Source organism: Trachypithecus francoisi, unplaced genomic scaffold (assembly GCF_009764315.1).
Source record: "Trachypithecus francoisi isolate TF-2019V2 unplaced genomic scaffold, Tfra_2.0 Lachesis_group8, whole genome shotgun sequence".
Classification (NCBI taxonomy): domain Eukaryota; kingdom Metazoa; phylum Chordata; class Mammalia; order Primates; family Cercopithecidae; genus Trachypithecus; species Trachypithecus francoisi.
The window spans coordinates 824,074-838,658 of record NW_022681473.1 but is presented as its reverse complement, the minus strand read 5'-3'; the positions used below and the strand labels follow the sequence as shown (position 1 = coordinate 838,658).

The window sequence follows — 14,585 nt, the reverse complement described above, 5'->3', positions numbered from 1 at the left end:
ACACACCAACCAGAAATCACCCCAACTTCTACTACCACCATTACCGCCAAACAAACCAGTACAGGAACCGGCACCCCTGTGGCCCACATCACCTGGGCCACCAGCAGCAGGCTACCCACAGGCTTCATCACACACTCCCCACCTACAGGGAGCAGTAACATCTCTTCCACAGGTCCTTTGACTGCAACATCCTTCCAGACCACCACTACCTATCCAACACCATCACAACCTCACACCACATTTCCCACTCACATTCCATCTTTCTCCACCTCCTCAGTGACTCCAAGTACTCACACAGTCATCACCCCGACCCACGCACAAGTGTCCACTTCTGCCTACATCCACTCCACAGCAACAGGCACCATTCCTCCACCTACAACGGTCAAGGCCACAGGCACAGTGTCCACTCACACAGCACCCCCAATGACAGCAACCACAAGCGGGACCAGCCAAACCCTGAGCTCATTCAGCACAGCCAAAACCTCTACATCCCTACATTCACACACTTCTTCCACACAGCATCCTGAAGTCACCCCAACTTCTACCACCATCACCCCCAAACCCACCACTACAGGAACCAGCACCCCCGTGGCCCACACCACCTCGGCCACCAGCAGCAGGCTACCCACACCCTTCACCACACACTCCCCACCTACAGAGAGCACTCCCGTCTCTTCCACAGGTCCTATGACTGCAACATCCTTCAAGATCACCACTACCTCTCCAACCCCATCACACCCTCAGACCACAATTCCCACTCACGTACCACCTTTCTCCACCTCCTTGGTGACTCCAACTACTCACACAGTCATCACCCCTACCCATGCACAGAGGTCCACTTCTACCTCCATCCACTCCACGCCAACAGGCACCATTGCTCCACCAACAACGGTCAAGGCTACAGGGTCCACCCACACAGCCCTACCAATGACGGTGGCCACTAGTGGGACCAGCCAAGTCCCAAGTTCATTCAGCACAGCCAAAACCCCTACTTCCCTACATTCACACACTTCTTCCACACACCATCCTGAAGTCACCCCAACTTCTACCACCATCACCCCCAAACCCACCACTACAGGAACCAGCACCCCCGTGGCCCACACCACCTCGACCACCAGCAGCAGGCTACCCACAACCTTCACCACACACTCCCCACCTACAGAGAGCAGTCCCATCTCTTCCACAGGTCCTATCACTGCTACATCCTTCCAGACCACCACTACCTATCCAACCCCATCACACCCTCAGACCACACTTCCCACTCACGTTCCACCTTTCTCCACTTCCTTGGTGACTCCAGCTACTCACACTGTCATCACTCCTACCCACGTACAGATGTCCACTTCCTCCTCCATCCACTCAGTGCCGACAGGCACCATTCCTCCATCGACAACGGTCAAGGTAACAGGGTCCACCCACACAGCCCCACCAACGACAGCAAACACCAGTGGGACCAGCCAAGTCCTGAGCTCATTCAGCACAACCAAAACCTCTACATCCCTACATTCACACACTTCCTCCACACACCATCCTCAAGTCACCCCAACTTCTACCACCATCACCCCCAATCCCACCAGTACAGGAACCGGCACCCCTGTGCCCCACACCACCTCAGCCACCAGCAGCAAGCCACCTACACCCTTCACCACACACTCCCCACCTACAGGGAGCAGTCCCATCTCCTCCACAGGTCCTATGACTGCAACATCCTTCCAGACCACCACTACTTATCCAACCCCATCACCCCCTCAGACCACACTTCCCACTCACGTTCCACCTCTCTCCACCTCCTTGGTGACTCCAAGTACTCAAACAGTCATCACCCCTACCCACGCACAGGTGTTCACTTCCTCCTCCATCGCCTCAGGGCCAACAGGCACCATTCCTCCAGTGACAACAGTCAAGGCCACAGCATCCACGCACACAGCCCCACCAACGACAGCTACCACCAGTGGGACCAGCCAAGCCCCGAACTCATTCAGCACAGCCAAAACCTCTACATCCCTACATTCACAAACTTCTTCCACACACCATTCTGAAGTCACCCCAACTTCTACCACCATCACCCCCAAACCCACCACTACAGGAACCGGCACCCCTGTAGCCCACATCACCTTGGCCACCAGCAGCAGGCTACCCACACCCTTCACCACACACTCCCCACCTACAGAGAGCACTCCCGTCTCTTCCACAGGTCCTATGACTGCAACACCCTTCAAGATCACCACTACCTATCCATCCCCATCACACCCTCAGACCACAATTCCCACTCACGTACCACCTTTCTCCACCTCCTTGGTGACTCCAACTACTCACACAGTCATCACCCCTACCCATGCACAGAGGTCCACTTCTACCTCCATCCACTCCACGCCAACAGGCACCATTCCTCCACCAACAACGGTCAAGGCTACAGGGTCCACCCACACAGCCCTACCAATGACGGTGGCCACTAGTGGGACCAGCCAAGTCCCAAGTTCATTCAGCACAGCCAAAACCCCTACATCCCTACATTCACAAACTTCTTCCACATACCACCCTGAAGTCACCCCAACTTCTACCACCATCACCCATAACCCCACCAGTACAGGAACCAGCACCCCCACGGCCCACACCACCTCGGCCACCAGCAGCAGGCTACCCACAACCTTCACCACACACTCCCCACCTACAGAGAGCACTCCCGTCTCTTCCACAGGTCCTATCACTGCTACATCCTTCCAGACCACCACTACCTATCCAACCCCATCACACCCTCAGACCACACTTCCCACTCACGTTCCACCTTTCTCCACTTCCTTGGTGACTCCAGCTACTCACACTGTCATCACTCCTACCCACGTACAGATGTCCACTTCCTCCTCCATCCACTCAGTGCCGATAGGCACCATTCCTCCATCGACAACGGTCAAGGTCACAGGGTCCACCCACACAGCCCCACCAACGACAGCAAACACCAGTGGGACCAGCCAAGTCCTGAGCTCGTTCAGCACAACCAAAACCTCTACATCCCTACATTCACACACTTCCTCCACACACCATCCTCAAGTCACCCCAACTTCTACCACCATCACCCCCAATCCCACCAGTACAGGAACCGGCACCCCTGTGCCCCACACCACCTCGGCCACCAGCAGCAAGCCACCTACACCCTTCACCACACACTCCCCACCTACAGGGAGCAGTCCCATCTCCTTCACAGGTCCTATGACTGCAACATCCTTCCAGACCACCACTACCTATCCAACCCCATCACACCCGCAGACCACACTTCCCACTCACGTTCCACCTCTCTCAACCTCCTTGGTGACTCCAAGTACTCAAACAGTCATCACCCCTACCCACGCACAGGTGTTGACTTCCTCCTCCATCACCTCAGGGCCAACAGGCACCATTCCTCCAGTGACAACAGTCAAGGCCACAGCATCCACGCACACAGCCCCACCAACGACAGCTACCACCAGTGGGACCAGCCAAGCCCCGAACTCATTCAGCACAGCCAAAACCTCTACATCCCTACATTCACAAACTTCTTCCACACACCATTCTGAAGTCACCCCAACTTCTACCACCATCACCCCCAAACCCACCACTACAGGAACCGGCACCCCTGTAGCCCACATCACCTCGGCCACCAGCAGCAGGCTACCCACACCCTTCACCACACACTCCCCACCTACAGAGAGCACTCCCGTCTCTTCCACAGGTCCTATGACTGCAACATCCTTCAAGATCACCACTACCTCTCCAACCCCATCACACCCTCAGACCACAATTCCCACTCACGTACCACCTTTCTCCACCTCCTTGGTGACTCCAACTACTCACACAGTCATCACCCCTACCCATGCACAGAGGTCCACTTCTACCTCCATCCACTCTACGCCAACAGGCATCATTCCTCCACCAACAACGGTCAAGGCTACAGGGTCCACCCACACAGCCCTACCAATGACGGTGGCCACTAGTGGGACCAGCCAAGTCCCAAGTTCATTCAGCACAGCCAAAACCCCTACTTCCCTACATTCACACACTTCTTCCACACACCATCCTGAAGTCACCCCAACTTCTACCACCATCACCCCCAAACCCACCACTACAGGAACCAGCACCCCCGTGGCCCACACCACCTCGGCCACCAGCAGCAGGCTACCCACAACCTTCACCACACTCTCCCCACCTACAGAGAGCACTCCCGTCTCTTCCACAGGTCCCATCACTGCAACATCCTACCAGACCACCACTACCTATCCAACCCCATCACACCCTCAGACCACACTTCCCACTCACGTTCCACCTTTCTCCACCTCCTTGGTGACTCCAACTACTCACACTGTCATCACCCTTACCTACGCACAGAGGTCCACTTCCTCCTCCATCCACTCAGTGCCAATAGGCACCATTACTCCACCAACAACGGTCAAAGTCACAGGGTCCACCCACACAGCCCCACCAACGACAGCAACCACCAGTGGGACCAGCCAAGCCCACAGCTCATTCAGCACAGCCAAAACCTCTACAATCCTACATTCACACACCTCCTCCACACACCATCCTCAAGTCACCTCAACTTCTACCACCATCACCCCCAATCCCACCAGTACAGGAACCGGCACCCCTGTGCCCCACACCACCTCGGCCACCAGCAGCAAGCCACCTACACCCTTCACCACACACTCCCCACCTACAGGGAGCAGTCCCATCTCCTCCACAGGTCTTATGACTGCAACATCCTTCCAGACCACCACTACCTATCCAACCCCATCACACCCTCAGACCACACTTCCCACTCACGTTCCACCTCTCTCAACCTCCTTGGTGACTCCAAGTACTCAAACAGTCATCACCCCTACCCACGCACAGGTGTTGACTTCCTCCTCCATCACCTCAGGGCCAACAGGCACCATTCCTCCAGTGACAACAGTCAAGGCCACAGCATCCACGCACACAGCCCCACAACGACAGCTACCACCAGTGGGACCAGCCAAGCCCCGAACTCATTCAGCACAGCCAAAACCTCTACATCCCTACATTCACAAACTTCTTCCACACACCATTCTGAAGTCACCCCAACTTCTACCACCATCATCCCCAAACCCACCACTACAGGAACCGGCACCCCTGTAGCCCACATCACCTCGGCCACCAGCAGCAGGCTACCCACACCCTTCACCACACACTCCCCACCTACAGAGAGCACTCCCGTCTCTTCCACAGGTCCTATGACTGCAACATCCTTCAAGACCACCACTACCTATCCATCCCCATCACAGCCTCAGACCACACTTCCCACTCACGTTCCACCTTTCTCCACCTCCTTGGTGACTCCAACTACTCACACAGTCATCACCCCTACCCATGCACAGAGGTCCACTTCTACCTCCATCCACTCCACGCCAACAGGCACTATTCCTCCACCAACAACGGTCAAGGCTACAGGATCCACCCACACAGCCCTACCAATGACAGTGACCACCAGTGGGACCAGTCAAGCCCCGAGTTCATTCAGCACAGCCAAAACCCCTACATCCCTACATTCACAAACTTCTTCCACATACCACCCTGAAGTCACCCCAACTTCTACCACCATCACCCATAACCCCACCAGTACAGGAACCAGCACGCCCACGGCCCACACCACCTCGGCCACCAGCAGCAGGCTACCCACAACCTTCACCACACACTCCCCACCTACAGAGAGCAGTCCCGTCTCTTCCACAGGTCCTATCACTGCTACATCCTTCCAGACCACCACTACCTATCCAACCCCATCACACCCTCAGACCACACTTCCCACTCACGTTCCACCTTTCTCCACCTCCTTGGTGACTCCAAGTACTCACACAGTCATCACCCCTACCCACGCACAGGTGTTCACTTCCTCCTCCATCCACTCAACGCCAACTGGCACCATTCCTCCATCGACAATTGTCAAAGCTACAGGGTACACTCACACAGCCCCACCAATAACGGCGACCACCAGTGGGACCAGCCAAGCACACAGCTCATTTAGCACAGCCAAAACCTCTACACCCCTACATTCACACACTTCCTCCACACACTATCCTGAAGTCACCCCAACTTCTACCACCATCACCCTCAACCCCACCAGTACAGGAACCAGCACCTCTGTGGCCCACACCACCTCGGCCACCAGCAGCAGGCTACCCACACCCTTCACCACACACTCCCCACCAACAGAGAGTAGTCCTGTCTCTTCCACAGGTCCTATCACTGCAACATCCTTCCAGACCACCACTACCTATCCAACCCCATCACACCCTCAGACCACACTTCCCACTCACGTTCCACCTTTCTCCACCTCCTTGGTGACTCCAACTACTCACACAGTCATCACACCTACCCAAACACAGATGTCCACTTCTGCTTCCATCCATTCAATGCCAACAGCCACCATTTCTCCACCAACAACAGTCAAGGCCACAGCGTCCACCCACACAGCCCCACCAATTACGGCAACCACCAGTGGCACCAGCCAAGCCCTGAGCTCATTCAGCACAGCCAAAACCTCTACATCCCTACATTCACACACTTCTTCCATACACCATGCTGAAGTCACCCCAACTTCTACCACCATCACCTCCAATCCCACCAGTACAGGAACTGGCACCCCTGTGGCCCATACCACCTTGGCCACCAGCAGCGAGCCACCTACACCCTTCACCACACACTCCCCACCTAGAGAGAGCAGTCCCATCTCTTCCACAGGTCCTATGACTGCAACATCATTCAGGACCACCATTACCTATCCAACCCCATCACCCCCTCAGACCACGCTTCCCACTCACGTTCCACCTTTCTCCACCTCCTTGGTGACTCCAACTACTCACACAGTCATCACCCCTACGCACGCACAGATATCCACTTCCTCCTCCATTCACTCAGTGCCAATAGGCACCATTTCTCCACCGACAACAGTCGAGGCCACAGGGTCCACCCACACAGCCCCACCAATGACGACAACCACCAATGGGAACAGCCAAGCCCACAGTTCATTCAGCACAGCCAAAACCTCTACACCCCTACATTCACACACTTCTTCCACACACCATCCTCAAGTCACCCCAACTTCTACCACCATCACCCCCAATCCCACCAGTACAGGAACCGGCACCCCTGTGGCCCACACCACTTTGGCCACCAGCAGCAGGCTACCCACAATCTTCACCACACACTCCCCACCTACAGGGAGCACTCCCGTCTCTTCCACAGGTCCTATCACTGCAACATCCTTCCAGACCACCACTACCTATCCAACCCCATCACCCCCTCAGACCACAATTCCCACTCACGTTCCACCTTTCTCCACCTCCTTGGTGACTCCAACTACTCACACAGTCATCACACCTACCCAAACACAGATGTCCACTTCTGCTTCCATCCATTCAATGCCAACAGCCACCATTTCTCCACCAACAACAGTCAAGGCCACAGCTTCCACCCACACAGCCCCACCAATTACGGCAACCACCAGTGGGACCAGCCAAGCCCTGAGCTTATTCAGCACAGCCAAAACCTCTACATCCCTACATTCACACACTTCTTCCATACACCATCCTGAAGTCACCCCAACTTCTACCACCATCACCTCCAATCCCACCAGTACAGGAACCGGCACCCCTGTGGCCCACACCACCTTGGCCACCAGCAGCAAGCCACCTACACCCTTCACCACACACTCCCCACCTAGAGAGAGCCGTCCCGTCTCTTCCACAGGTCCTATGACTGCAACATCATTCAGGACCACCACTACCTATCCAACCCCATCACCCCCTCAGACCACACTTCCCACTCACGTTCCACCTTTCTCCACCTCCTTGGTGACTCCAACTACTCACACAGTCATCACCCCTACGCACGTGCAGATATCCACTTCCTCCTCCATTCACTCAGTGCCAATAGGCACCATTTCTCCACCGACAACAGTCGAGGCCACAGGGTCCACCCACACAGCCCCACCAATGACGGCAACCACCAGTGGGACCAGCCAAGCCCTGAGCTCATTCAGCACAGCCAAAACCTCTACATCCCTACATTCACACTCTTCCTCCACACACCATCCTGAAGTCACCCCAACTTCTACCACCATCACCCCCAACCCCACAACTACAGGAACCGGCACCCCTGTGGCCCACACCACCTTGGCCACCAGCAGCAGGCTACCCACACCCTTCACCACACACTCCCCACCTACGGGGAGCAATCCCGTCTCTTCCACAGGTCCTATCACTGCAACATCCTTCCAGACCACCACTACCTATCCAACCCCATCACCCCCTCAGACCACACTTCCCACTCACGTTCCACCTTTCTCCACCTCCTTGGTGACTCCAACTACTCACATAGTCATCACTCCTACCCACCCGCAGATGTCCACTTTCTCCTCCATCCCTTCAATGCCAACAGGCACCATTTCTCCATCGACAACGGTCAAGGCCACAGGGTCCACCCACACAGCCCCACCAATGACAGTGACTACCAGTGGGACCAGCCAAGCCCACAGCTCATTCAGCACAACCACAGCCTCTTCTTCCTTCTTATCTTCCTCCTCGTGGCGGCCCCAGAACTCTAGCTCAAGGCCACCGTCACCACCTTCTGCCACCACACAACTCCCCGACTTGAGTTCTGCAACCACTCCTGTTTCTACAACTACTCAGCTGTCCTCCTCATTTTCTCCCACTCCTTCTGCCCAGTCTTCTGTTTCTTCTCATGTACCCTCCTCCCACTCCTCTCCCCAGACTTCATCTTCAGCTGGTACATCTTTCTCTGTCGTGTCCGCCCCCGTGCACTCCTCTACCCTGAGCTCGAGCTCACACTCGTTCTTCACTCATCCCACGACTGCATCAGGGTCTGCATCTCCTCTTTTTCCTTCTTCTCCAGCTGCCTCTACCACCATTAGGGCCTCTCTCCCCAACACTATCTCCTCTTCTTTCACCCTCTCTGCTCTACTCCCCATATCCACTCTTACTGTGTCTCCCACCCCATCCAGTCACCCAGCCTCCAGCACCACTGCATTTCCGTCCACGCCCAGGACCACGGCCAGCACCCACACCGCCCCTGCCTTCTCCTCTCAGTCCACCACCTCGCAGTCCACTTCTCTCACCACCCGAGTTCCCACGTCAGGCTTTGTGTCACTCACCTGGGGGGTGACGGGTATCCCCAGCTCTCCAGTCACCAACCTTACCACCAGGCACCCTGGTCCCACCTCACTGCCTACCACGCAGTTCCTGACCAGCTCCCTCACTGCACATGGAAGCGCCCCTGCTTCTGCCCCGGTATCTTCTCTCGGGACACCTACGCCCACCTCACCTGGTAAGTGGCATCTCTGTGGCCCTCCTACTGGCCTCACCTCTGTGGTCGTGACTCCCAGGCAGCCACTGCCTCAGTTTACCCCTCATGGTCCTATGATCCCAGGACCACATACCTGTTCCCCACCTTCCCTACACACCTGACGGGTTTTTCCCCTCCCCTCTCTTGGGCACCCCCTATGCCAACGCTTTCTTGGCCAAGCAAGTGCCCGGCCTCCCCGTTGGCCCTTCCCCAGCTAACCTTGACCTTTCCCTGCACTGGCTCACTCATGCCCCGGTCACTGCTGCACTCCTGGCCTCCCCTCAGAGTGATATCTGCCAAAAGCCTTCCCCAGCTGCCCCTTTGGGTGCTCAGAGGATATCAGGGCTGGCCGGACCCCAGGGTTCAAGCAGCACAGCCCTTCCTCCAAGTGCAGAGAAAGACATAAAAGTCCGGCACAGCCCCTGCCTCGCCCCGAAGGACCTGTTGAAGGTGAAGCTGGACCTGGCAACCAGGGCGCCTGCTCCTTGGTACTCATGCCAATTCTCTGGGCCACGGCTCCTCCCAGCCTCCACTTGGTCTCATGCCTATGAGCGAGTCCACTGCTCCCCAGGCCATGGGACGCCTGGAGACAGAACACGCCTCAGGCCTCGTCCACGTCCACCTAACCTCACGTTCCAGGGATGTCCCTCCCTTCCCTCCTGGGTGTTCCTCTCACAGCAACCACCCAGGAACTGGGTCCCTCACATGCATCGACCTCCACCAGGTGGCAACGCCACGGCTGGCTTTGTGGTCTCTCACGTGGGTAGCAGCTCGTTGCTGCAGGCTGAGGGAATCTCGGTTTGGGTCCCTCCCTGAGACCAGGACTTGGGTGCAAGCTGTAACTGGGGAGGTGACCCCAAAAAGCAGAGGTGAGGGAGCAGGAACCATCTGGGAGGGGAGGGCAGCTAGGGACGGCAGGGCCTGTGGAGGCACACATAGTCCTGCCCCCTCCTGGAGAAAGCTCTCTGCAGCGGGCAGGTAGGTTCCAGGCGACTTGTCTTCTCTGTGGCCAGGAAATGAAGCTGGCTGCCACACAGGCAGCAGAGTCCAGCCTTTACCCCCGGACTCCTTTCCACTTTTAAACCCACGCTCCGCAGTGGTGGTTTCTAATGCCAATGCTGCCACTGCCTGCATCAGTCCACCCTGCCCCGTGCTGCCTGCCACGTGCCCAGGCCTCTCACTGAGGCTGGCTGGCTGGGCCTTCCACACGGGTCCCCACCCCACCCCTTCCAGGAGCCCAGACCACGGGGCCTGCTCCACTTCCCTCCTCCCCAGCTGGGGCACATGGAGCTCCCACGACACCATCTGTCCCCCTCTCTGGCGTCACTGACACGGTGTCCTCGGCCCCCCGGCAGGTCCTGGGTCCGGCCAACCAGAGATACCCATGCCCACAGGTGGGTGTCGAGGCCTGGGGTGGGCATCAGGGAAGCTGGGGCCCAGGGGTGGCTCACACAGGCCCAGGGCTCAGTATCTGCTGAGTCCACTGAGAAAATTCTCTACCTTGATGGACTCCAGCAGAGCGACTTTGAGGGGAAAAAACAAACTAGGATGCTGCTGGCCTTTGCCTTTGGGTATGGCTGAGGTCTGGGCTCTGTGGGGCTCCACAAGGGAAGACCACACCTTGGGCAGGAGAGTCCAGAGACAGGTGGGGACCCCGTTCTCTAGCCAGGGCTTCCCTCCCTCTTCGCTCCATGTCCACCCTGAGCGCTGCTGACCGTCCACTCGGCTCCCAGGGGTCTGCAGCGTGCAGGAGCGGCAGGAGGAGATCACGTTCAAGGGGTGCATGGCGAACGTGACAGTAACCCGCTGTGAGGGCACCTGCATTTCTGCCGCCAGGTGAGTCCATAGGCGGGAGGCCTGCCCCATGTCCAGCAAGGTGCTCACAACCCCACCTCAGAGAGGCGCCAGGGCAGGTTCGGGCTCCCCACCCAGGTGCCTGCTGCCCCGTCAGGTTAGCCACTCTGCGCTCCATCTGCCTAACACTGGCCTTGGGCCCCTGTGAGCTGGGAGCTCAGCGGGGAGGTCCAGGCCTCTGTGGAGCAGCTGCCCTGGGGAGGGAGGGGCCTTATGCCCCCGCAGCAGCCATGACCCTGCTCTGTCTTGGCTTCTCGGCAGTTTCAACACCATCACCCAGCAGATGGACGCCCACTGCGGCTGCTGCCGCCCCCTCCACTCCCATGAGCAGCAGCTGGAGCTGCCCTGCCCAGACCCCAGCGCGCCTGGCCAGTGGCTCGTACTCACCCTGCAGGTGTTCAGCCGCTGCGAGTGCAGCTCTGTGGCCTGTGGAGACTAGCAGGGTCGCTGCCTGCTCTCCTGGGGCTGAAGGACTGCAGATGACGGACAGGACAAACACCCACCAGCCCCCTTCCCACTTGTGCCAGCAGCTGCTTTCCTGGTCACCAGGCCTGGCCCCCAAGTGCCCCCAGCCGTGGCTCACCTGGGGCACCAGTGGGAGAGGGGCTGCCAAGCAGAGGCCCAGACCACCACACCCCTGCAGACCCTGAGCCAGCAGAGAGGGACTGAGGCAGGCAGTGGCCACGGACCCTCCCAGGCACACAGGGCACTCCCGACCACCCGTCTGCCATCCAACACCTCCCAGCCCTTAAACTTGGCCCCAGGCCTGCTGGGCCCAGAACCCTGCAGATGAGGCCAGAGCAGGCGCTGGACCAGACCCGTCGGAACCTGTGCTGAGATGGGGGCAAGAGGCCCAGGCAGCCACCAACACAGAGAAGAGGAGCTCCCCAGAGTCAGGGAGGGCACAGGGTGGCAGTGAGGGCAGGGCAGCCACTCCCGCTCCCAGCCAGGCAGAAGGCCCCCGCCAGCACCACACCTGTCCCCAGCAGCTTGACCTCGGGAGAGGGCGTCACCCAGCCAGAGACTCCAAATAAACTGGTTCTTGTCAAGGCACAGAGGCTGGTCCCCGAGCACTTGAGCACTGCTTTTGCCTCTCCCCAGTCCCTTAGACATTAGGCACCCGACCCACACCTGCACCCTTTGGGCCCCTGGGATCTGAGGTTGGGCGGGGCTGCCCCCAGGAGGGTCCGGGCTGGGAAAAGAAGCTGCCTCTGGCCTTGGCCCCCTGCCCTCCCTCCACCACGACTGTCCCATCTCTGGCGAAGCCCACTGTCCTCCAGGGGCCACCCCCATCTGCCCGAGAGCCCCTTCTGTAGTCAGATCAACAGGAGGATCCCCCACGGAGCCTCCTCATAGCCACGTGGTTTGGCAGGCCCATTCCCCAGGAAGGAGCCCTGGGCTGCACCCCAACACACTGTACCGCGGGGAGCCCTGAGGCCAGGCTGGAGGGGTTCCCGCATGACCTGAGTCCCAAAAAATTCCACCGCACACCCAGAATCAAACTGGCAGAGCAAAGGGCAGGTCACTTTCTGATGCCCACTGCCTGTGGGCCCACAGGCCAGGGACCTTGGGGTCTGTGCCTCACACGGCCCCCGGGGAGCTCTGAGGGTTATGTGGGATGCTTCCCCCCAAAGAAAGCGCACGATCTGGGGTGCTGTTCTAGCCTTTATTTTTCTTTGACGAGGAGTGCCACACTGAGGGCCGCCCTGCAGCCACACAGGGAAGCGGTGCCTCGGGGAGCGGCCTTTCCTCTGATGGCGGGAGGGGTCAAGGGACGCAGGAGATCCACGGCAGCACACGCAGCCGGCAGGCGCAGCACACGGGCAGAGCACTCACTGCCCAGCAGCTGGAACACACGAAGGAGGGCCACACCACCCAGCTGCAGCACAAGCCCAGCGTGGCGCGTCACGACACCTGGCACCACAAGACCCAGAAGGGCCAGCCCGAGAGGCGCACGCCACCGACATGGCTATCCTGTGATCAACGTCCGACACGCTGGAAGGAGAGCCACAGCCATCGTGGGCTGTACACACTGCAGGGGAGCTGTGGAGACCTGATGGGTCCCCAGGGACCCGCAGAGCAGGTGGCTGAGGGCCAGGCTCAAGCACAATGTGGCCACCCACCCTCCCTGCCTCCACAGCATGTCAGGAAGCCGGAACCCGTGCTGGGTGTGTTTAGGACAAACAAGGCCACCGTCCTGGGGACAGAGCACAGGGCCCCAGCCTTGGCTCCTAGGCCAGCCCCACTCTCTTGCCTCTCAGGTGTCAGACGTGCAGCCTGGGTGCTGAGTCCAGACGACAGGTGAGACACAAGCCGCAGGTGGCACACAGCGTGTGGCCAATGGCCCCTTCACTTCCTGACCACACGGAGGCTTCCCTCCTCCACAGCCCCTCCAGGGACGACTGGATGGGGCCAGCGGAAGGACTCAAGCCTGCACCGTGGCCTGGGGACACCCACTCTTTTTTTTTTTTTTTTTTTTTGAGACGGAGTCTCACTCTGTCGCCCAGGCTGGAGTGCAGTGGCCGGATCTCAGCTCACTGGAACACCCACTCTTGACAGGAGAGAGACGAGCACACCTGAGTCTAAGCCACCAGCCCACGCTTTACCCTGGAGTCCTGGGGGCCCCGCAGGGCCGGCAGGACGCTCCTTCCCTGGCTGCACATCTAAGGCCTCAGGGACTGCAGGAGCATAACAGACACCCTCCACAAACAGGAGCTGGGAAAACAATTACATCCAGCCAGGACACGTGGTTTTGCCAGAAGTCATTACAAATACAAATGCTTCTAAAGTCTAGATTAAAATCCTGCCTGGGAAAACTGTCCAGCTGGGACTGCAGCAAAACCAGGGGCGGCCGTGCTCCTCCCAAGGGCCCAGGACGATGCCAGGTGTGCAGCCACCAGAACGGCCACACACCAAGGCTCAGCCCACGCCACATGTAGCGGCACCGCTGCTCCCAGAGGCTCCGAGGCGGGGTGGGCGGCAGCACGGGCCATCTCAGTGACACTCCCACAAACGCCACGTTCACGCCAACTTCTAATTTCCCTTTAATTTGTAGATTTAACCACAGAACTATCTTGATTTTTATAAAAACTGATCCCAAGATCCACCTTCTGCCGAGGCTGCCGCAGTCCAGGCTGAGCTTTTCTTCCTGAGCCACACACGTGTGTTCCTGTCCAGCCCAAAGGGGAGAGGTCTGGGGCAGCGGGGGTGCTCATCACAGGATGGCCACGAAGACAAACGGCACAGACGAAGACAACGCGAGACACACGAGCCTGGTCCTCCATCCTCAAGACTAAAACTGCGCTGACAGCAATTCACATAATCTCTGAGAAACAGCTTCCTTACTCGTCCGCAGCGTGAGCCGGTACATCTGAAACGGA

The 14,585-nt window shown here is 58.3% G+C and overlaps 2 protein-coding genes across 5 annotated transcripts in view; one reads left to right on the top strand and one right to left on the bottom strand.

The window, feature by feature from the left end:
• MUC6 (mucin 6, oligomeric mucus/gel-forming) overlaps positions 1-12,258 on the top strand; it is a 36,258-nt gene extending 24,000 nt beyond the window's left edge. Inside the window, exons 32-37 of the mRNA XM_033205643.1 lie at positions 1,187-1,690; positions 6,226-6,627; positions 6,967-7,448; positions 7,953-9,333; positions 11,085-11,187; positions 11,467-12,258. Coding sequence (XP_033061534.1) covers positions 1,187-1,690; positions 6,226-6,627; positions 6,967-7,448; positions 7,953-9,333; positions 11,085-11,187; positions 11,467-11,644 — 3,050 coding nt within the window. The 3' untranslated portion in view covers positions 11,645-12,258. The remainder of the gene's footprint in view (positions 1-1,186; positions 1,691-6,225; positions 6,628-6,966; positions 7,449-7,952; positions 9,334-11,084; positions 11,188-11,466) is intronic.
• Positions 12,259-12,857: 599 nt separating this feature from the next.
• The window catches only part of AP2A2 (adaptor related protein complex 2 subunit alpha 2), a 102,721-nt gene continuing 100,993 nt past the window's right edge, over positions 12,858-14,585 (bottom strand). For 3 of the 4 annotated variants that reach the window (XM_033204013.1, XM_033204011.1, XM_033204012.1), the window contains exon 22: positions 12,858-14,575. In XM_033204013.1, the coding sequence (XP_033059904.1) occupies positions 14,498-14,575 (78 nt within the window). In that variant the 3' untranslated portion in view covers positions 12,858-14,497. The remainder of the gene's footprint in view (positions 14,576-14,585) is intronic. The other variant, XR_004435635.1, reaches the window with a different exon arrangement.